This window comes from Homarus americanus, unplaced genomic scaffold (assembly GCF_018991925.1).
Source record: "Homarus americanus isolate GMGI-L3 unplaced genomic scaffold, GMGI_Hamer_2.0 scaffold19117, whole genome shotgun sequence".
NCBI lineage: Eukaryota > Metazoa > Arthropoda > Malacostraca > Decapoda > Nephropidae > Homarus > Homarus americanus.
The window spans coordinates 3,037,434-3,061,542 of record NW_024754704.1 but is presented as its reverse complement, the minus strand read 5'-3'; the positions used below and the strand labels follow the sequence as shown (position 1 = coordinate 3,061,542).

The 24,109-nt window shown below is 42.0% G+C and overlaps 1 protein-coding gene across 2 annotated transcripts in view; it reads left to right on the top strand.

The window, feature by feature from the left end:
• Nucleotides 1-20,468: 20,468 nt before the first annotated feature.
• The window catches only part of LOC121856051 (uridine-cytidine kinase 2-like), a 30,268-nt gene continuing 26,627 nt past the window's right edge, over nt 20,469-24,109 (top strand). For both annotated transcript variants that reach the window (XM_042351328.1, XM_042351329.1), the window contains exon 1: nt 20,469-20,825. In XM_042351328.1, the coding sequence (XP_042207262.1) occupies nt 20,502-20,825 (324 nt within the window). In that variant the 5' untranslated portion in view covers nt 20,469-20,501. The remainder of the gene's footprint in view (nt 20,826-24,109) is intronic.

Sequence of the window (24,109 nt, the reverse complement as noted above, 5' to 3'; positions counted from 1 at the left end):
TAATTTTAAACACTGAAGAAAATAAACAATTGATTGACCCCCCCAAAAAAACAAAAGACTGTAGCGTGGCGTATAGATCTCCCTAATACCTGAGTACTGTTACCTAAGGAACTCAATCAACAGGTGTCATAGAGTACCAGTAGAGGAGAGTGAGTCGTCTTTAATGAGGTTAAAACAGATGAGTTATTTTTTTTTATATCTTGGGGGGTTTAACACGGTGATTAACTATACTGTGCTGGGAAAGGTTAAGGCTGAGTATAATGGTTAGTGGGAGGATTAGTACACAGGTGTTGGGTTAGGTTAGGTTAGATTAAGTTATACTAGAGACAGAGGTTAGATTAGGTTATACTAGAGACAGGTTTTAGATTGTTATACTAGAGAGACAGGTTAGGTTAAGTTAGGTTATACTAGAGACAGGTTAGGTTAAGTTAGATTATACTAGAGACAGGGGTTAGATTAGGTTATACTAGAGACAGGTTAGGTTAAGTTAGATTATACTAGAGACAGGTTAGGTTAAGTTAGGTTATACTAGAGACAGAGGTTAGGCAAGTTGTTAGATTACAGAGACAGGTTAGGTTAAGTTAGGTTACAGAGACAGGTTAGGTTGGTTAGGTTATACTAGACAGAGGTTAGGTTAAGGTTATTATACTAGAGACAGGTGTAGGTTATTAGGTTATACTAGAGACAGGTTAGGTTGGGTTAGGGTTATACTAGAGACAGGGGTTAGATTATTAGGTTATACTAGAGACAGGTTAGGTTGTTAGGTTATACTAGAGACAGGGGTTAGATTAGGTTAGAGAGACAGATAAGTACATTATAATACAACAATAACAGAAAGAGTTGGTACTTGGTTAGTTAGTTGAGTCAAGTGGTTAGGAAGGAGAGTTGTGAAACTTATATATAGGAAGACGTTAATAGTGTGATGAAATGTGAATAGTTCCCAGTGTTGAAAGACTAGGAGATGCTGGGTGGCTGAGACAACGGTGGTGAGGGGCTGAGACAACGGTGGTGAGGGGCTGAGACAACGATGGTGAGGCTGAGACAACGGTGGTGAGAGGCTGAGACAACGGTGGTGAGGGGCTGAGACAACGGTGGTGAGGGGCTGAGAGACAACGGTGGTGAGGGCTGAGACAACGGTGGTGAGGGGCTGAGACAACGGTGGTGAGAGGCTGAGACAACGGTGGTGAGGGGCTGAGACAACGGTGGTGAGGAGGCTGAGACAACGGTGGTGAGGGGCTGAGACAACGGTGGTGAGAGGCTGAGACAGCGGTGGTGAGGGCTGAGACAACGGTGGTGAGAGGCTGAGATATCGGTGGTGAGGGCTGAGACAACGGTGGTGAGGGCTGAGACAACGGTGGTGAGGGCAGACACGTGGTGAGAGGCTGAGATATCGGTGGTGAGGCTGAGACAACGGTGGTGAGGGGCTGAGACAACGGTGGTGAGGGCTGAGACAACGGTGGTGAGGGGCTGAGACAACGGTAGGGGGATGAGAGGACCTTACTGACTGTATAAATTAATTGTGGGGTAGTGTGTGTGTGTGTGTGTGTGTGTGTGTGTGTGTGTGTGTGTGTGTGTGTGTGTGTGTGTGTGTGTGTGTGTGTGTGTGTTACCTTAACTGTTAAATCATTATCTCCGCCGATGTTGGTCCTGGAGATCACCGGAGCAAAACATAGAAGGACCTGTGTAGTGTGTTTGTTGTGTGGTGTTGTGTTGTAATGGTGTGATATTGTGTGGTGTTGTGTTGTAATGGTGTGATATTGTGGTGTTGTGTTGTAATGGTGTGATATTGTGTGGTGTTGTGTTGTAATGGTGTGATATTGTGTGGTGTTGTGTTGTAATGGTGTGATATTGTGTGGTGTTGTGTTGTAATGGTGTGATATTGTGTGGTGTTGTGTTGTAATGGTGTGATATTGTGTGGTGTTGTGTTGTAATGGTGTGATATTGTGTGGTGTTGTGGTGGAGGAAAAATCATCCTCAAATATCAAGTGTAAATTGTAAACAGACGTCAATAGTGTGTCAGGGCTTCATTTACATTGTACACCAAAAAATTTACACGAAAACTTACTCGTAAAAAAAAACCGTAATAAGATGTAGTCACCAGGAAGCCCTAGGGGATGGTTATCTATGTGAAGTATAACCCCAAGGAAGTCACTTGGTCAGATTACACACATTAGCTGCGGTAGTGACGATGTCCGGATACTTATACCGGCGTTTTTTTTTCTGAAACTCGGTGTTCGGATTATTTCAAGGAAAGTAGAGACTCGAATGCATGAAATTTGTTGGTCCTTGACTGAGTTTCAAAATGGACACTGTGACTCCTGTTGTCTCGGTAGGGTTGTCAAAATCCTTCGTCTGCTGTCTCACTTAGATACTTTTTGACGTTTCCTCGGTATTTACCTGTTTTTCTGCATATTCTCATTTTTGGTAACAACGGGAGAAAACTGGAAAGTCAGTCTGCTATATGACCCAAGTGGACAGAGAGACAAGATTATCCTGGGAAATTTTACAGTAATGGCAGAGAGATCACTGAGATACCAACAGCCCTGGCCCCGTCTATACCACCAGCTCACCAAACAATGCGAGAAATTCAAGTCGTTCTTTTGTTACATTCCACGAGTGGTTGTCAGGTCCGCCTAATTTGGAGTCAAGTACTAATTTGCCAGTCACTTTTCATACTTAATACCGGGGATAGTGATTATGAGAACCTCCAACACTTTACTGAACCTTCCCACCAGGTGTCATACTTTACTGAACCTTCCCACCAGGTGTCATACTTTACTGAACCTTCCCACCAGGTGTCATACTTTACTGAACCTTCCCACCAGGTGACACACTTGACTTACTGCTGTGGAGTTATCAATTTACTCCAAAAGTTTCTCTCCCATTTAGTGTGAGACAATATGACCCAACGGACGAAGGATTTTGACAACCCTACCGAGACAACAGGAGTCATAGTGTTCATTCTGAAATTCATCGATCACCCTCCGTAACGATATTTTTTGGAGTGTGTAACTTTATTATTTATATCTCAGTGAATGCGACACAGTAACACCAAGCTGTGTGGTGTAGAAGGAGCTACACCACACCACACTACACTACACTACACTACACTACACTACATTGTACCGTCGTCTGTCGTGCTGGCTGTCAGAATTACCTCTTTCTTGTTCGTTTCTTTTGTTTTCCTTGGCAGATATTTTGTTCCCTTTTAACCTCACATCATGACCAAATTGTGTAACAGTCGCGTCATGTGGCCAGAAATAACGAATTCCTATATTGACGTCATTAGAGGTCAAATTACCTTCATGCAATGCGTAGGAATATTTATATATATATATTAACTTGTGAATTCTGACTTTAGCTACTGACCAACTTGTGAATTCTGACTTTAGCTACTGACCAACTTGTGAATTCTGACTTTAGCTACTGACCAACTTGTGAATTCCGACTTTAGCTACTGACCAACTGACCAATCTCTTCCTACTTTCAATCATCTTAACTACTGTGTTTTTCTCCTTGACAATATACTATTACAGTCAGCACGAACGAGGAAAATATATTGGCAGTGAATATACCGATGTAGTGGAGTGCAGTCCTTAAACAACGCACGACCATTAACCTACTGTAGATGGTTAATAGTTACTGGGGACGCCAAGACAGGGCTGAGTTTAATCGATAGATCAGGTGAGAATGTCGGGTGATCCTCCACTATATACACCACAGGAAGTATAATGGAGGTATAACATTAATATATCGTTATATCTGTGAGGTGGTTTATGGGGGGTGAGGATAAGTGAGTGCCCAGTGTGTGTGTGTGTGTGTGTGTGTAGTAAGACACCATGGGGCGGGGGGGGAGGTAGTGACTCACGATACACACACACGCACACACACACACACACACACACACACACACTTTCCGTTTTCATTATTTTTTACGAGAGAGAGCAAGTTCCATATGCCTGACGATCCATTAAGGGCGGTGAAGATACAACCCACTGAAGACTTACTCATAAGGTCACAGTGTGGGAACCATTACATTACACCACCTTCCCCTCCCCCTCGTGTGTTTGTGGTGACATGTTAAATACGTGTTAGTTTTTATTTGATAACATGTATTATGATGTTTAAACACTCCCGAGCGGGGGTCAGTGGCCTGGGTCATGTGTTGAAGGAGGCGGTCATTACCACAGGTGTGTATTTAAACTGTGTAGTGAAGTATTACCTGGGAGTGTGGGACAGGTGCCAGTGCTGATGTACCGTCAACCACTAAAGTCCATTCGCCTCTCCCCCTGAAGCACGACCCTCGAGTCTCACCCCCATAGTTTTAAACGCCCGTTTCCGTTGACCGGGGTCGTCGTGTTTACAACCCGAGTGTTAAAAATATGATTCAAGAAGGACATCGTACTACAGCGTTCTACAGGGAGGTGTGGCGGTAAAATGAACTAATTCCAGTATTATAAGTTAATTTTACCGCCAAACTTCCCTGTCAAGCGCTGTAGTACGATGTCCTCCTTGACTCGATCTTTATTTAAACTCAGGTTGTAAACACTATGACCCCGGTCAACGGAAACGGGCGTTTAAACTATGGGGGTGAGACTCGTGATTCCGAAATTGCCTCCAGAGGTCACGGTGTCTACAGGAATAATCTAGATCTTGTTCGAGTCATCACTGGCTGTTCACATCCAACACAGTTTCAGTTTAAGCACTTTAAATACAGTGTACACCCTAAGCCAAGGACTCTGATGGCTTTGTTGGCTATCCTTGCTTTATTTGCCTTCCTATTTACCATTGTTTTTTTCAAACCCGCACTGTTTAGGTACGTTGGATATTGTATATAACCTGCGTTCTCTGTGTACATGATGAACCAATTGTAAACTTATAATGGCGATTTTACTAAATAAATATTAATCTATCAATCTTATGAGTCAATCAATGATAAGTGCCGCAATAGGGGATATAATTAAGTGATTATTGTACGTCGTATACTTCACAGTGTACTATGTCACATGTTCACCACGACTGTAACTTTTGGAACTGAATATTTGGTAACAATATCGTATTTTATGTAATTCACTGTAGATATTTATAGATTATTCCTATATTTTGATAAGAGTCGTACCGTTTGCTAGATTACTTGTGTATAGATCAGTCTCTCCTTCCCCAGCCAGACTAAACTGTCGACAGAGGAAGCGACTGAGGCGGCGAGGACCAAGACCTTGAAGTTAAAGAGGCTAGAAGAGAGTGAATGGAGAAAGTGTCCGAGTGAGTAATGGAGGGAAGAACGGTTGTGGGGGGGTGGGGTGTAGGTGTAGCAGTGAGGAGACTTTAGGAGGGAAGGAAGGGGGGGGAGACTTTAGAGGGAAGGAAGGAAGGGGGGGGGGAGACTTTAGGAGGGAGGATGAGTCTTAGGAGGGAAGAAAGAGGGAGGAAGAGTCTAAGGAGGGCCAGGAAGCTCATGATGAAGGTACTGGAGGGGGAGGAAGTCTTGGCGCTTACGAGGCAGGACTTAACACGGTCATTATCACTGGTAAAACTGTAATCTGGACTTGGAAATTCCTTCTACTCTTCAAAGTATCGTTTAGTTCTTCTGAAAAATGTGAGAAGATCTTGTGCTGGATCACCTACAGATTAACCACCCTAAAACTAACCTAACCTAACCTCATAAGCTGTAGTGGAGATTCTTCAGGTGGTCTAATAGTTTTTTTTCTTTTTCATGTCCCAGTAAAAGAAAATCATTTCATAGTTCATGTTTGAGTTATGGATCCCTCGTCGTAGGTGTGTGGTGATGGCGCCCCACAACACACCCCTTAAAAAATGTCGTGGACTTGGTTGGTATCACTGCTCACGTGCCATCGACCGACAGACAGTGACCTTCTCAACCCCTGGCGTGAGGGTGACGCTCGCATAAACTATAAAGATAATGAAGGAAGGGAAGACTTATTACTGTACTCTATTGTTGTTAATTATAAAGTCGAGTATGAGAACCACCGCTGTCTGTGTTCGTGTCCTCATGCCACCAATGAACTTATACTGACGGACTTCTAAAAATGTCTCCCTATCACTGAAGTTGACGTCCCCGTGTGTCAGTTTCTCACAACGTCACTCTAGTAATAACCTGAGAGCCTCCACCAACACTGAGCCTCACAGGTGTGTCTTTGTCCAGGTGTGAGAAGGAGAACTTGCTACCTGGACACACTAACTCCGGCTCATAGGTTTGTAGAGAATGATTTTAATGCTACACTCGTCCCTACCTGTACCATCACACCTGTACGGTACACTACTTCACTATCGTCCCTACCTGTACCATCACACCTGTACGGTACACTACTTCACTATCGTCCCTACCTGTACCATCACACCTGTACGGTACACTACTTCACTATCGTCCCTACCTGTACCATCACACCTGTACGGTACACTACTTCACTATCGTCCCTACCTGTACCATCACACCTGTACGGTACACTCCTTAATACAAAACAAATCTGCTAAAATACATCAAAATCCCAATCCCTTTCACCTAATGATCCTCGAAGTAATTACAAGACAGGTACTGCCAACTGTCCAGGGAATTTTGTCCACGACTGTACAAGAGGTTGAGGCAGTGAAGTGATAAGTGTGTGTTTTCCCTCTCTAACACGATGGAGGAACCCCACTCAAACTTCCCTCTCATGTGGACATTAAAACCAGGTAGAATAATTAACCAAGGTGACCTTTATTAACCTAGGTGACCTTTTTTTAACTCAGGTAGCCTAACTTAAACTCATGTGACCTTTTTAACACAGATAAACTAAATCTTAGCTAAATGAGGTGACCGTAATGTGACCTCAATTAAACGGATGTGACCTTATTAACACAGATAACCTCAATATTAAACATAGGTGATCTTACGTGTCACCTTCGGTAGTCCAGTGTTAACTTGGTAACCCGGTTATCAGTCGTCCCTCACGCCAGGTAAATAATTTGTGATTCCTTCGTCAGGTGTTAAGGTTTTCACTTCTTCAGGAAGACTCTGTATCATCCTGCTCAGTGATGCGTCTTTCCCATGGCCTTTGTCACCTGAGTCATGGAGGAGGAGGGGGGAGGGGGGTGTGGAAGGTGGTGGAGGGGTAGGGGGAAGATAAAGGAGGTGGAAGAGGTGGTGGTGAGGATGGGCAGGAAGTGTTGGAGGCGATGGGGTGGAGTAAGTCCTATGGTATGGTGGGGTATGGTTGGTTATGGTGGTAGGAAGAGAAAGTTATGGTGGTGGTTAAGGTGGAGGAGGAAGGGGGTGGGGGGGACTTAGGTGGTGATGGTGGAGGAGGAGGTAAGGAAGAGGGAAGAAGAGGAGGGGGGGCGGGAAGAAGGCCAGACCAGGGGTATGTATGGTCGTTGGTAACAAAGAATGAGTGAAAGTTTTATTAGAACAATTTCCCCGGACAATGGTATGGTCAGGTGAGGGTGGGTTCGGGAGTTACCAGGTATATGTGGGTCAGCTGCCCCATGGGTCGTGTGGCGGAGTGGACCAGATGACACGAGCGACCGCCTCAAGTTCTCACGCTACACTACGTAACCGTCAAGTGAAAAAAACCTCATCATGAAGTGGTCATTCTTACGCTCTCTTATAATTTATTCCGACAAATTAAATAAACATTATTATTTTTTTTTTTTAGTTTGTAATGAAAGCGAAAGTTTTAAAGATTGATGCTAACGTCTTTGTTATTCTCACTTTATAAATAGCAATATATTCTAGATTTATACATACTGTTTATACTGTACATATAAAACTTATTATATTTTATGCGATTTATAGAGACTTTTAAAGAGTTATAAAATAATAACATACACGAGATGTAACACCCGGGTGAAGCGTGTCAGTGGTAATGGATCAGGTTAGGGAAAAACTTGATCTTCAGCTTGTTATATAAATTGATCAAGGTTGTTGATACGTCGCTCAGCCTTGTCACATCGTCTCAACAAGTTAATAATAATAGTAATTCAATAAAATCATCATACAAAGCTACGGGAGTAAATACAAATTGAAAACAAAAATATATATATTGTATTCCTCTAACGAAGGCATCTCTCTTCCCGTCTCTGATCCATAACAGTTTTTACGATTAATATTCCTGGTAATTGAAGATGTTGATAATACTCCTAACTCGTTAACTTAAGGTATTCAAATATTACAATGAAAATTACACTGCGGCTATATCTTAACTATATCTACTTACGATTATAATAATAGATGATATAAACAAATGAGCGAATAAATTAATAAATAAACAAATAAACAAGAAATCCTGTTATGTTAATTTTAAATACAGATAAATGTTATACAAATATTTACATCTCTAGTGTGTAAAACAAAAGATTAAGCGAGAAACTGTGCGTGATAAGACCGTTTTTCAGGCATTTATTCGATGTTTTCTTTATTTGCGTCTTTCATTTTTTTTTTTACATTAAAGATCACGAAGAAGGTAAATGAGAAGATAGATATAAAAATTAGTTGGATAAAAGCAGCAAATAAATCAATCTTCTCCCTCTCCTTAACCAAAATTGGAGACCCTTAGCCTTCTTCAATTTGTTGGTGACCTTCAATTCCCTCCCTCCCTCCTTCCTTACCATCCCCTACCCCTCCCATCCTTTCCCTACCCCTCCCTCCTTCCCTCACCCAACCACAGACGCTGCTGCAGATTTCTTCCTCTAAAAAAAAAATTAAAATAAATATTCTACCTACTTTTATTACAGCGTTTGTTAATTAAGGTGACTTACTCTACTTCCGTGGTCGCCAATCTTCACCCCCCGCCCCACTCACCTTGCGGAACCCCCAAAACCCATGTGACCACTGTAACCCCCTCCCCCCCTCCCCAAATAAATAAATAAATGAATAATGATGATGAAGAGAACATAATATCAAGGCTAAAAGCACAGTAAACAATAACAGTTACTAGCGAACCCAGACAGTTACTAGCAAACCCAGACAGTTACTAGCAAACCCAGATAAAACACACACACACGAGAGACAGTTACAGGAATCAGTTACAAATCAAACAATGACTAACAGTTTACTATTGTTTGCTATTATAATACCAGCACTGCGCACACTTTACTTTCCTTCACTATCTGTCTACATTATATACCTGTACTGACTGTGCATGCTGTACGAATGTGTACTTGTATAAATAATTTGCTGAATATCTATCTATCTATCTATCTATCTATCTATCTATCTATCTACTTTCAGTCACATAACGTTCTAAACACATGACTTTCTCCTCCTGTTCCTCCTCCTCCTAACAGTTAAACACCAGTTATATATGTGTGTGTAAGTGTGAGTGAGTGTGTGTGTGTGTGTGTGTGTGTGTTTTAACTGTACACCTAGACTGTTACAAGAGACAAGATGGTGTATGGCCGTATCTAGTGAGTGGCTGTTTTAACTGGATTCAGGAGGGGGGGAGGGCAGTTAGCAGGTGGCGTTAGTTCCCTGATAGAACTTCCAAGGTCACGCGCTTAGGAAGGAACACACTGCTGGTCCAGTGTGTGTGTGTTTTCGGGTTATTTCTCTCAAGGGCAAAAGACCACAGCGGCCTCTCCACTACAATTAATTTTATAACGCGTAAATCACTCTTGACTCATAGCAGTACGTGTAAAGTTGTTGTGGTTTCCTGATGTTTTGGGTGATGGTGAGCATGGTAGACTGTCCCTCCTCCCGCCTCTCTCTCCTCTTCCTCTTCTACTTCTTCTTCCTCTTCGTCCACTCCTCCTACACGTCCCCTCCTTCACACGTCCCTTCCTCCTCCTCTTCTTCCTTCACGTACTAACCTCCTCCTCTTCCTCCCCCTCTTCCCCCACGTCCTTCCTCTCCTCTTCCACTGAATTCCCCAGCCACTGAAAGGATTAAGTTAGCAATGGGGGGGTCGTATTTCCCACACCGGCAACTCGGAGAAGTACAAAAAGACAGAAGGCGGGAGACAGACAGACAGACAAATTAGCGGACGACAGTAGTGGTGGAGGCACGTATTTGGTGTTTTAAAACCTCTCCTGACCTCTCCCTCCCTCCCTCCCTCCTTCCCTCCCTCACTACGCCCCTCCCTCTTCCCGTTTACCCTTCCTCACCCTTCACGTCCTTCCTCCTTTTAACATGTTTACTTCCTCCCTATCACGCTATGTTATTACTTCACTTACCCTCTCTTCTTCCTCCATTCTCTCTCCCCTATTCTCCTCCTCGTCCTCCTTACGCCTTGTTCTCCTTCGTTTTACTCGTCCTCTTCCCTCACCCCCCCCCCAGGGTCAGTGATCACCCCAGGGAGCTAACAGCCGTTAAACTTTGCCGCTCTTACCCGGGGCTGTTGGTAATTACAGCCCTCATTAAGTCAGTCTCTAAAACAACCTCCACTAACTGAAGCGGACGTCCATCGCAGTTCTTTATTATGCCATTATATCACACAACAGTACCTCCCCTCCCTCACCGCCTCCCTCAGGTACTCGGCAGATGAATGTGTATTAAAGAGGTTGTCCCAGGAAGACGGGGGTCCCTACTGCAGGTGGTGAGGCCGCTCGCTGCCCCACGGACTAAAAAGTGAAAGCAAGTAGAGGCGGTTAACAGCAGGCTACCGGACGACAAGACGTAGGGATGGGGGATTGGGGGAGAGGGGGAGGGGAAGGTGAAGAAGGTAAAAGGGAGGTAGGTGACCGCGTGACTCTTCCAAGGCAAGAGTTACCGTTGCCTGGGGGCGACTTAGCCTTCCCCCTTCTGGAGTTCCAAGTAAGGTCCTGTCTCACCACTTAATAGCCACCGCGGCGTCACTCATCCACCTGCTGTCTAAGAATTTATGTCTGAAACATTTAATATGTATAAGGACTTTATTAGGGACAGTGTGAATACCTTATCAAGCCTTCGGTACACAAGGAGGCAGCATGGCCGACGATACACTCGACCGCCTTCACTTCCTCAACTGTAAATTTAGGTATCCATTTACAGCTGGGAGGATTGGGAGTGCCTCAGAATCGAACCAGAGATCCTTAGGACAAGGGGCGAGCGCTGTATCCACTCTCCCACCTCACCCATCATTAAAGAGATCTGGTCTCTGGAAAATCCCTTGACAAGCCTTACATACATACATATGAATATACCAAGGCAGATTAATTCAGGGCAGGATGCAAATGCATTACAGGAGGATCCAAATAAACTGCAGGGGTGGTCTGAAAAATGGCAAATGAAATTCAACACCAGCAAGTGCAGTGTACTTAATATTGGAAGAACAAATACTGTCAATGTATACAGCCTTAACAACATCAATCTAGAGAAGTCGACTTGTGAAAGAGACCTAGGGGTACTTGTAAGCCCGGACCTACGGCCTAGAAAACAATGCGTTAATGTTCGAAATAAGGCAAACAGAGTATTGGATTTTATATCTAGAAGTGTAAGTAATAAGAGTGCGGAGGTCATATTGCAACTACATCTTGCGCTAGTCAGGCCGCACCTCGATTATGCTGTTCAGTTCTGGTGCCTTTATTATAGAATGGATATCAATTCACTGGAGTCGGTGCAGCGAAGAATGACGAAAATGATTCCGGGACTTAGAAACCTTCCATATCAGGATAGGTTAAAGAAACTAAACTTGCATTCCCTAGAAAGACGAAGAGTGCGGGGAGATATGATAGAAGTATTCAAGTGGGTGAAAGGAATCAATAAAGGCGATATAGATAAAGTTCTTATAATATCCGAGCAGGATAGGACTCGGAACAACGGATTCAAGTTGGATAAGTTTAGGTTTAGGAGGGAGATAGGAAGGAACTGGTTCACAAATAGGGTGGTGGACGAGTGGAACAAGCTTAGGAACTTTGTAGTAAGTGCTGGAACGCTGGAAAGTTTCAAAGGGACGCTGGATAGATTCATGGATGATAGAGAGTGGTAGTAACTCTCGACAGGAGCTGCCATGCACAGGTCAACCGGCCTATTGCAGACTCCTTATTTTCTTATGTTCTTATGTTCTTACATGAGAGTAAAAGTATGTATACGTAGGACTAAAAGTATAAACATTTCTTAGAGGTTATGTAAACACTGTATGTTGCTGTGTACCTATTATCTACATTCTGTACCCAGTATCCTACGTCCTGTACCCAGTATCCTACGTCCTGTACCCAATATCCTACGTCCTGTACCCAGTATTCTACGTCCTGTCCCTAATATCCTACGTCCTGTACCCAATATCCTACGTCCTGTACCCAGTATTCTACGCCCTGTACCCAATATCCTACGTCCTGTACCCAATATCCTACGTCCTGTACCCAGTATTCTACGCCCTGTACCCAATATCCTACGTCCTGTACCCAATATCCTACGTCCTGTACCTAATATCCTACGTCGTGTACCCAGTATTCTACGTCCTGTACCCAATATCCTACGTCCTGTACCCAATATCCTACGTCGTGTACCCTGTATCCGACAGCGTGTTCGGTATCCATCACCTGAGTTTCTTCAAGGCGGCATCTTACCTGTCTGTTAGAGGAGGTGTTAATTATCACGTGTGTGTGTGTGTTGGGGGGGTAGTGGGGGAGAGGTGCAGGGAGCGGTGGTGGAGGAGGAGCGGGAAGGGGGATATGCAGGGAGGGGAAGTGCAGGAGGGGGGAGGTGCAGGGAGGCGAGACGGTTCATCACCCCAGGTACTAATGGGAGGTAGTACTTCGTGTAATCAGTAATTCCTTCAGGTCATCTCACCTCCCGAGCCCCGCCCTTCTCCCCTTACAGTCATATCTAATCGAAAACCCATTGGTGATGCTGGCTTATCTATCCTCTCACTTGAACTTAAAACCTAATCATTAAAATTAAACTCATAGCAATTTGTCGCCCAGTATTAGTCCAAGAGGAAACCGGAGTACCCACATAAAACCTGCCAGCCATGTTTGGTTGTCCCACTCAGGTCTTTGGTTTACTCCCGGGGCAACACCTGAGGCTGAACTTATACGTCTCACTTCTGCTCCCACATGCTGTCCTCTCAGTGTACGCTCGAAGGTTTGAATGTTACAAATGATATCAGAATCAACATGAAAATATTACTAATTAAAAAAAACTAAAATCGAGTATAAATCAAGTCATCATTATAGAGTACAGAAAATCAATCGTTGCTCACCGGAGAGTAAACGACGAGTTGGTCGAATGTAAGCAAGCGTGAAAAACGTCGGAGATCTTTTAACTGGAGAAGGTAGACAAAGTGAGTATAGCCGAGACCAAGGTTTACCACACATAACAAAAATCTTTATAACAAGAATGAGAAAGTAGTAATGACAATGATCTATTTACTATCCTAAAATCACCTCATAAAGCTGAAGAAAACTCTGGGAGAATGTGCATACAAAAAACACTTTATGGCTCAAAATCTCCCGCTGATGATAGGGAAAAAGTGTACAAAAACACATTTACTGCTCACGGTGAATAAATTAAAAGCGCTTCTATTGCCGTGAACACCATCAAATACTGTGTACTGTAGTGTAGTTCCCTGCTGAATAAGGGCAGGGAGGTCTCACTCACCCCATTGCATTTTATTAGGGTCTGCCCAGTGGATGTCTAGTCGCCTCATCTTTGTAATGGAACAGAATCTAGAAAGATGATTACGCTCTTTGTCTTCCCGTTTTCTTTTGTCAGTTGTTTTTCCGCCTTCTACTTTTAGTTTCTTCACCCCCTGTAGAAATGCGTTATGAACACATCTGCTTTATTCCCAGGGCCAGCTCTAGCTTCTGAGGGGCCCTGTGCAAGATAATGGTTGGGGGCCTCCATTCCTTCCATCGTGCCCGGTCCCTCACCCGCATACAATATATTCCTGATTTTCTGAGAACATCATCTTGATAAAATATAAACCAGGAAGGTAAATCAGTATCAGTTGCCAGGTTTTTTTGGACAGAAACCACCAAAGCCCAGACTTACTGGCGCCAGATGACTGAAACACTCACCTGCAGTTTTGAGATGCACGCGACACACCAAAATTGAAATACGAATCCTATTAATCAACAAATAAATTGTATTCAGGAGGGGGCCCCTTAAGTCATAAGGGGCCTGTGCAGCCATGCAGACTGGCCCTGCAAGTTATTCCTATTAAATATATAATTATACCAGTTTTGCATATTCTTATCTTAATGACTCATAAAATAGGTAACAACCACCATCAAGTCCTCGGGTGGAAAATTGTGAGAAAGTTTTCCAAGTGAACAGACGGCTGCGTCGAGTCTACTTGCGGGTGTAGACTACGAGCTCAAGGACTCCTTTTTTTTTACGCGATTAGCCCACCAGGGCACAGGTCAATGACCCACATCAGGGCCTGGGGGATATAATATAATAATAATAATAATAATAATAATAATAATAATAATAATAATAATAATAATAATAATAATAATAATAAAGGACTATAAATAAAAAAATAAAAAAAAGATAAATAGTGAGAAACGATATATGTACAGTATGTTGTGTTGTCAAAAATAAACACTTGAGAGACTGCAATTGTGTGTAAATGAGGCAAAAAGTCAAATTAGCAACCTGGGACTTGGTCACAATTTTCGTGATGCCATATGACAGCAGGATCTACCATTAGACAACACATTATGCTTCCAATATCTTTCCAGGCGGTAGTACCTCCCTGTTGGTAGCTGCCTACTACCGGATCACGTAAAGATTGGCCCCATTATTTCACCTTAAGATTCACCACACTAAACCTAACCTAACCTAACCTTCCCTTCATGCATTTTTAGTATGTTTAATCATCAGTTGAAATAAGCTGGAGTGGTTAATCTATACCTTAGCCTAACGTGAGATATCATCCCGAAGAATAATTTAAATTCTTGGAGCAGTATATTGGGGTTTATTGGTCATGCAGATATTATACTTTTGTTTCTTGTTTTCACTGATACTGTAGTTAACGTCTCGGGTACTTCAGCAACCTGTGTAGAAAGGCAGAGAAGAGAAGCCTTATTTACTTAATGGTCCCTCACTCACTAAAGGCCGCCATGCCGAGGGAAGGAGGCTAGTGGTCTGTGTAAGATCCCTCCATTGTTCTTGACAGTCTTGTGTAGGGCTCGTTTTGAAGGCCGGGACTGTTCTTGATTCCACAGCTTGATCTGGTAACTGTTCCATAGATCTATCGGCCTCTGTGTGAAGAAGTATTGCCTTGTATTCATCCTACGTGACATCTTAGCGAGCTTGAAGTTGCGTCCCCTCGTGTTGGTGGTGCGTGACATGATAATATTACCTTTCAAGATTTCGAATGTCACTGTGAGGTCTGACGTACTGTGTCTTGCCTGAAGAGTTGTTAGCCGTAAAGCTCTCAGTCTACTTGGCTGATCGAGATGATAAAAGTTGATGATAATACTCAACTGCTGATACAGATAAGATGCTCCGGACAAGAGACAAAATACCTTGAAGATGTGTTTCCTTTATTATACGTACTCAGTTCATAATTACTCAAAATTAACAACCTTCATTTATGTTTATTTTTATGTTTATCATTAGTGAGCTTCTCGTCTATTAACTACATAACAAGAGTAAGGAGTTCATTTGATACCGTTGTGTTGTAGGTGTCAATAAGGTGTAGGCAGGTTGAGGCGGTGTGGTGACAATGTTGTTTACACGGAGCCAGTCTGAAGCACGTAGCTCACACCCTCCAGGCTGGCGGGGGCGTGGGAGGAGGAGGAACATGTGTGGCGTGGGAAAGGTTACCCTGGCGGCGACGACGAGGCGTGGGCGTGAGTCAGGGCGCGGCACGTCCGGCACCCAGGGCGACCTCTCACACCCACCCACCCACCCGCCCGCCCGCCCGCCAGCCCTCCCTCCCTTCCTCGCTCTCCCTCACCTCATACCTGACGTGCTTGTGGTCAACTGCTTCACCTGCAGGAATCCGGAAGATACCACCATCACCCTGATACTCTTCACCAGTAACCTATGCCATCCCGGCCTCATCCTACCAGTACCCCACCACCACCATGGCTCATCCTACCAGTAAATCTACCAGTACTCCACCACCACCATGACCCATCCTACCAGTAAATCTACCAGTACCCCACCACCACGGCCCATCCTACCAGTAAATCTACCAGTACCCCACCACCACCACCATGGCCCATCCTGCCAGTAAATCAACCAACCCACCACCACCACATGACCCATCCTACCAGTAAATCCACAGTACCCCACCACCATGGCCCATCCTACCAGTAAATCTACCAGTTCCACCACCATGGCCCATCCTACCAGTAAATCAACCAGTACCCCACCACCACCATGGCCCATCCTACCAGTAAATCAACCAGTACCCCACCACCACCATGGCTCATCCTACCAGTAAATCTACCAGTACTCCACCACCACCACCATGACCCATCCTACCAGTAAATCTACCAGTACCCCACCACCACCATGGCCCATCCTACCAGTAAATCTACCAGTACCCCACCACTACCCTCACCACCACCACCATCCCCATCCTCCACGACGTAAGCTACATTGTTTATAAACTTCACTAAATACTGTTTAGGTAATGACCACAAACACCTCTCTCACCTACCACCACCAGCAGGTAATGTTATGTCAACTCAGTTCCTGTTTTTTAGCTACGTCGCCAACTCCTAACACTTTGTTGTTGGCTAAGCGACTCTCTCTCTCTCTCTCTGACGACGGATATATCATGTTCTTTACGCTGGTTCAACATTCTAGAAATACGGTTTGCTTGCTTAATATATGCAAAGATATCAAGTACTTTATTTTAGTGAATATCATCATCATTACAAACTCCAGCTGATGGCTCCTGTAAACACAAAAATGTGGAAAAAATAACTAGAAAATACTTGATATATATATACTGTATATATATACTTTTTTTTTTTAATTGACTGAGACAAGTAACATCGTCCATTCCTACTGGTCGTACCGTACTCAAGAATAGTCATGGGGTGTACGACTCCATTTACGATGACATTGCCCTGATCTTGTTTTAGGAATATACCACCTTTTTGAAGCTCTGGAGAGATCTCGAAGTTTCTATATTTTGAGTACAGTACTAGCTTATACTTCCCACCAGGAAATTTGCTTTGAGACTCCTCCATAGCTTCGAAAAGTGCAGAACTCCATGTGTTAAAGGCCCAATAAGAGATGGTAAAAATAAACATGGGACAAACGAGACAGTGGACACAGTGTTAACGAGACAGTAATCCTGACTTAAGACAAACAAGACTACGCTATGAATACATTATAATATCAAACCATTAATAACAATCACATAAGACTGAAATTATATTGGGTTACTATATGAATGTAGGCCGTACTGTATGTTACGTATATGTCTTTCTCTGTTATTAGTGTGTGTGTGTGTGTGTGTGTGTGTGTGTGTTAAATGGATCACGACCTCTTGTGTCTTTCCTTGATGTTGTGTTATATTGTGTTGTTGATGTTGAGTTGTTGTGTGGATGTTGTGTTGTCTCGTCTACCAAGTTCGTAGTATAAGGAAATAAAATAAAGTTAGGAATGAAGAGTAAGAGATAGAGTAGTAGGTATTGACATGCATCTGTGCTTAGTGGAGAAGAATTGTCTACACGGTGACTTTCTAAAAATCTCTCTTATTTTTCCCCTGCCGCTAATAATTTAGATTTGTAATTTGAAGCTTTGTTATGCTCATCTCCATTGCTTTCCTGGGTGTACAACAGTTAAGGTAGTGTCCCATCTTTTACTATATGTTGCGTTTTCTTTGATATTCCATCCTGGGTCCATTTTCTAAAGTGGTGAGCTGATTTATCATTTCACCACATACCAGCCCTCAAGCTGTTCGGTTTTTTTTTCTCATATCATCACTTGTCAGCTCACTAGCCGTTCGAGTGATTAGTCTATTCTTTGTTACTTTTTATGAACTTTATTGTCCAGTATTAGTACACAACCCTTCAGACAAGGCACAATAGGGCCGTTCTCAATGTTGGTGGTACAGTGGTAACGCACTTATTTCTCACGTCAAGGGTTCGAGCTAGTCGGAAGCAAATTCAGTCTATCGCTATACGGCACCATAATAAATTTCAGCCAATCAGCACAAGAACTGTCTCAGAGCGAGACGAAAAGAAAATGGGATTTTTTAATGGACTACTTTAACAAAATCATATCAATTCGCACATCCTCTAATGTACTTACAAACTCGAAACACACTATCAAGTTTCACGCAATACATAAGCGATGGACCTTCCATTGTCCACTTTTGACTCTGCTCTTCTGTACAATATCCTTTATGTGTGCGGAGGAGGTGCAGTTGTAGTGGATTTCTCCCCTACAAACGCTGTTTGTCGCTGCGTAGCCGACCCCACGAATTCCCCACTAATAAGCCACGCCAACCCTTGCTATTTAAGACCTGACCTCGTGGTGATCTCTCTCTTTCTACCTACACCAACCAGCCAGCAACACCTCCTCCTCCTCCGCCTGCCTGGCGGTCCTCGCTCCCGCCGGCGACCATGGCGACCCACAAGCTGTCCTCCTCTGAGCATTCTCACCAACCAGCTCTCTCTACATCATGCTTGTAACCACGCTGCCACTTCCCAGCACCAAGCTGCTTTGTGCATCCAATATAACATGTATACAGAGAGCACATTGTGAGTTTCCTTTCTCCATCCCATCCTGAGTGTGAACCAAACTACCGTACCCCACACAGTCTCTTACTCTTCGTGACATTGAATCTTAACAGCCATTTCTTCGACCACTCTTGAAGCTCACGGAGATCCTTCTGTAACTTTTCACAGTCTGCTTGGGTCTTAATTTCCCTAAATAACTTTGCATCATCCGCAAATATTTGTATGGAGGAATGTACAGTAGGGTGTGTCATTTATGAAATTAACAAACAACAACGAGCCCAGTACACTGCCCTGTAGTACCCAGCTTGTCACGGGTACACATGATGATTTCGTGCCATTAATCACCACACACTGCTTCCGATCAGCCTTTCATGGGGTATGCTGTCGAAAATCGTGGCAAAATCTAGATACATATATCGTCGATAATACCACCCAGATCCAGAATTTGAGTCCAAACATCCAGCACCTTCAGTAATTGTGTCATGCAGAAACGTCCTAGCATAAAACCACGTTGGCAGTCCTTTACAAGGTTGTTTCGTAGTAGATGTTCCGTCATGGCATCTCTTACAATGCTCTCTAGTACTTTATAGGCGTCTGAGAGACCAGTATCTCCCACACCAGTACTTCCCTGTGAGTCTCACGGAAAGAGAGAAAGTTCCTCTCCCTGGATTTTTTCAATCGGGTTTAACTGACCACGATACAGTATATACAGTTCAGTATTGCGAGGGAAAATTTATCACGTGTAAATGACCCACAATTGGAGTAAAAGGTTATTATGACAATTTTACTGAAAGAAAAAGAAAACATGGTAAAATTGTTCGTTCACACAACCATGGAATCTTAGGAGTTTTATCTTTGCAATCAATAGTTTAAACAATTTTAAAACACTTTTCATCAATGACGTTTCCTTCGCAAATGACATGCTACCGTTTTTTTTGTTTTTGTTTTTTGCGGAATCGATTATTTTGCAAAATGACTGGCATGTGTATTGGTAATTTTGCAAAATAACTTACAAACAGACAACCTAAACTAACCTAACCTCATGGTTGAATAACGTTAGGCTAGGTTAGGATGGCTCGTGTAGCTTGATACACAGTTAAGTGGTCCTGTTCCCTTTTTTATAACTTTGAACTATGTGGTGTGCTAACCAAAAGGTTAGGTTAGTATAGGTTGTCTGTTTGTAAGTTATTTTGCAAAATTACCAATACGCATGCCGGTCATTTTGCAAAATAATCGATTCCGCAAAAAACAAAAAAAAACAAAAACGGTAGCATGTCATTTGCGAAGGAAACGTCATTGATGAAAAGTGTTTTAAAATTGTTTAAACTATTGATTGCAAAGATAAAACTCCTAAGATTCCATGGTTGTGTGAAAGTAAAACAATAAAAAAACATAATTATTATTATTATTATTATTATTATTATTATTATTATTATTATTATTATTATTATTATTATTATTATTATTATTATTATTATTATTATTATTATTATTATTATTATTATTATTATACTCCACAATTACCTCATGTAGTAAGTCAATACACATCACCTGTGCATTGTATATATTAGTGGTACAGGTTGTAAGCTACCCAAACTTTGGCGGTTGTTAACTTTTTTCACCTCAAGTTGTGCTTGACTGGAGGATGTTATTACTTGGTGGGTAATTATTTAAATAAAGAAAAGGTGATTAGTTGAACCTCATTATTGAAACCTTCTGAATTCAAATTCTTTTTGTTGAAGTTATTGAAATTTTATGTCAACATAATAATAATTTTGAATTCATTTCAACATGACATATAATGTTGGTCACTTTAAATTTTACAAGCTCTAGACAAGGGTCCTTATAGCGAGGTACAAGGTATTGATCAACTGGGAACACAGCTTTCGTAAGTCCCTGTGTAGTCTGCTAACACGTGGACCTGTGAGATGCTGTGCCAACACTTAGTGCTGGGGGCTCGCAAAACTGTGAATGTAGGAAAAAATATAAGACAACTTTGTCAAACGTTAATAGAGCAACATGCAGTATTAATGCGAGGGTTGAGGAGCGCACCTGAGTTCTCGGCCGCGTGGTGCACCAAGAGCTCCTCCCTCTACCCAGCCACCACCCACCACAGCCGAGGGAGGCGCACCACAGTCATGTCCACGCACAAACTTGACGATACAAACAAAACGGCAAATGGAGTTACCAATGGCTTTAGTCCCAAGACACCATTCTTGATTGGCGTGGCAGGGGGCACCGCCTCAGGGAAGGTAAGAAACTGTAACCAGCTGTAATGAAGGTTAATAGAGAGAGTGTAAACAAAGTGATGGTTGGGCGGCCTGAACTGAAGGATGGTTTGGGTCACACTGTCAGGGCCATACCCAGTACTCCCTTCAGAAGGAACAAGATGTCAGTTTGAACTAATTAGATTACGTGGATGTCGTAGGCTAAATGGGTAGAATATAAATTCACTATAGAGTAAATCATTAAAGCAGTAGCCAGCAGGTAACGGTGAGTGTATTTTGAGGATATTTTTTTTAGAAAGAAAAGTTTCTTTTGAGGTCCACCAGCCAGGAAATTATTATACTAGTCAAGGTTTGCTCAGCATTTTCAAGGTAAAGAATAGTTTTATGCCCAAATGGGAATTCTATAACTAAATTTGATTTTTTTTTTGTTAGTTGTGATTTGAACGAAAATGACCTTTAATTTTGTGTCTAATGCAGATTTAATGAGATATTACTCCTTCCAATGTGGGCAGGGCTATGAAGATGAGTGAAAATGCGGGGTTAAAACACACAAAGAAGTTAAACAAATAATTGAAAATTTGGTAAAAAATTATTTTAGGACCGCCCACGACTTTTTGGACATAATTTTGTTTGAATGGATTTCCCTTTATTTCTTGGGCTAATTGACTACTGTATGAGGGTGCTACAACTCATCTCATATTGAGTCAACTTGAACTAAAAAAAAGAGGGTGAAATTCATAAAAACCTTACCAACCTAACGTAGAAAGCTGGTTTCTTTTTTTTTTTTTACCTTAAATCACAGAAGATTCAAGAAGTATCCCAGATGATATTTGGATCTTGATTGTTGCTAGTTTGGCAGACAACTGTGGTCTCACTTTTCTCAATATTTGTTACTTAATGCAATGGAGATAGTCGTTTTTGGAGAAATATCCGACTAAAATGAGTAAGAACAAATATTTCATGAAAAATGTAGGTCTTACCATAGCATCAAGCAGGCAGCTGTCTGTTCACCATCGAGGTACTATAGCAGGTTCAGAACAATGGCAACAAGGCTCTCTTTCCTGGCTGTTCTCCGGTGAAATAAGAGAAATATCACTGAGCTCAGATTCCTGCCTAATAAAAAAGCACATTTTGGTTCGATGTAAGAGTGTGTGGTGTACTCGGCCCATCTTAAATAACCAACTCGGCCCACCTTGCACACTTCAAACAAGTAGCTGACTTGAGGTTCAGGAATGAGTTTGAGATCTGATTTATGTGAGTGAATGAATACCAAGGGTTCAATCGATATGAAGGACGAATTTTATGAGTATGTTAGTCGAAGGAGTTCCTGTCTGTCACTTAATGTTGGTGTTAGATTACAGGATCAGTCACATTCTGAGTCCTGACCAATGCTTGGTATGCATAGCCCACCTTGCATACTTCATACAAGTAGCTGACTAGAGGTTCAGGAATGACACCTGGGCCCAATCTGCTTGGAGTGTATTTAAAAGGAGTGTCCGCACAAATAATGACTGTGAAGGGTGGCATAATCGCCTTAACTTGAAAGCAACAAAAGGACAACTTAACTTCTATCTGGTAATCAAGTTACTCCATAATGAAGCAAAACTAGTGGCACTTCAGGTGCGGCTCTTGTCTGACAGTAATGTGCTATGAAAACAACGGGTCAAGTATGTTCTGTACATTACCAAGGACAGCTATTCAAACTGTGGGACAAATTCAGAAGTGGACGAAGATTTGCTAAAAATTTGCTATGCGCCATTTCACAGCACGTAACTGTTTATCAGTAATGTTTGTACTTTTAAGCTGCTTTTTATCATTGTACTTTTGTACTTTTATCATTCATGCAAAAATGAATGTGTAAAATGTGTTCGTTAACCCAAGTGGTCCGATTTGATAATCCGACATGGTTCGAGTAGGATGTGGACCGAGTTGGACTGTATTCAGAGTGTGTACAATTAATACAGTGATCCCTCAGTTAACGAGCGCCTCGGTTAACGAAATTTCGGTTAACGAATTACCTTCCATAAGATTCTTCACTTCGGTTAACGAACAAACCCTCGGTTAACGAATTCCTTACGAATTTTTCCCAACATGTTTTCGCCTGCATTTGCCTGCCTACCAGCTGTAGTATTAGTCAGCCAATACAGTAATCAGTTTTAGGGCTTAAATTCCTTACCATTTTAGTAAATATCAAGAAGGTTGTACGATTCAATAATTTTAAAAGTTTTATATTAAATTTTTTAGTAATTTTAACAATTATTGAACATAATTGAAGTACAAGAAATTATTTTTTTGCGCGCCAAACAGCCACTCAACACACCAAGCTTGGCGTCAGTTTGTTTACCAGTTCAGAAGAAGGAACATCTTGTTTGAGACTTGCACATAAATGCTTTTTTTCTGTGTTTCCAGTCAAATTATTGTCATTTTGAAATATATTTTACATATTGATAATATATAGCACAGTGCAGTGTTGATTTAAAGAAAATAATCTAGAATTACACCAAGTGAACTAAAATTTTATGGGTGAAATGGCAGCATGGGGTGACTTCTCTTCCACCCCAATGCCTTCTCTTCTCACCTTCTCCACCCCCATTCTAATTCCCATCATCATCATCAACCAGGAGCCTTCTACATGCACACCTCAAAGTAAGTGTACTTTACTGCATTTATTTTTAGTTTGTATGTACTTTTCGGTGAGCTGGAACCAATTATACAAAAACCCATTGAAACAATGGTTTCGGTTAACGAATTTTTCGGTTAACGAACAACCTTCTGGAACGAATTGTGCTCGTTAACCGAGAGACCACTGTATAGGACAGTACAGTACTAGATATTTTATAGATGGTGAAATCTTATGCAGTATTTCTGTTGAAACTTATTTGTGTGTTAAGTTGTGTATATTTACAATACTGTATTTATTTTTTTCTACAGTATTATTATTTTTGAAAAATATGACTTTTATTCATTATGGTGTCACTCTTGTCCACTTACTATGAAAATGTTGGGACAGTAATGAATGTAAGGTGACAATCTGAGATACAATACTGTAGTGTACTTACCAATGAGTTTAACATATCTCTAAGTTAGGTTATGTAGTTTAGATTTGTATTTTAATTATTTTAGTTGCTTTATAGGAGTGTAACCTCAGTCTTTTGTTTTGTGTTCACCATCAGTGGCACTAAATCTGACTATTTTACACACATCTATGTTTTTGTACCTACTCATTAGTGCCGGTTGAATTTTTTTTTATCAGTATTTAATATGCAGACATTGGTAGATTTTGTTTGTTGTTTTGGGGATTTTATTAA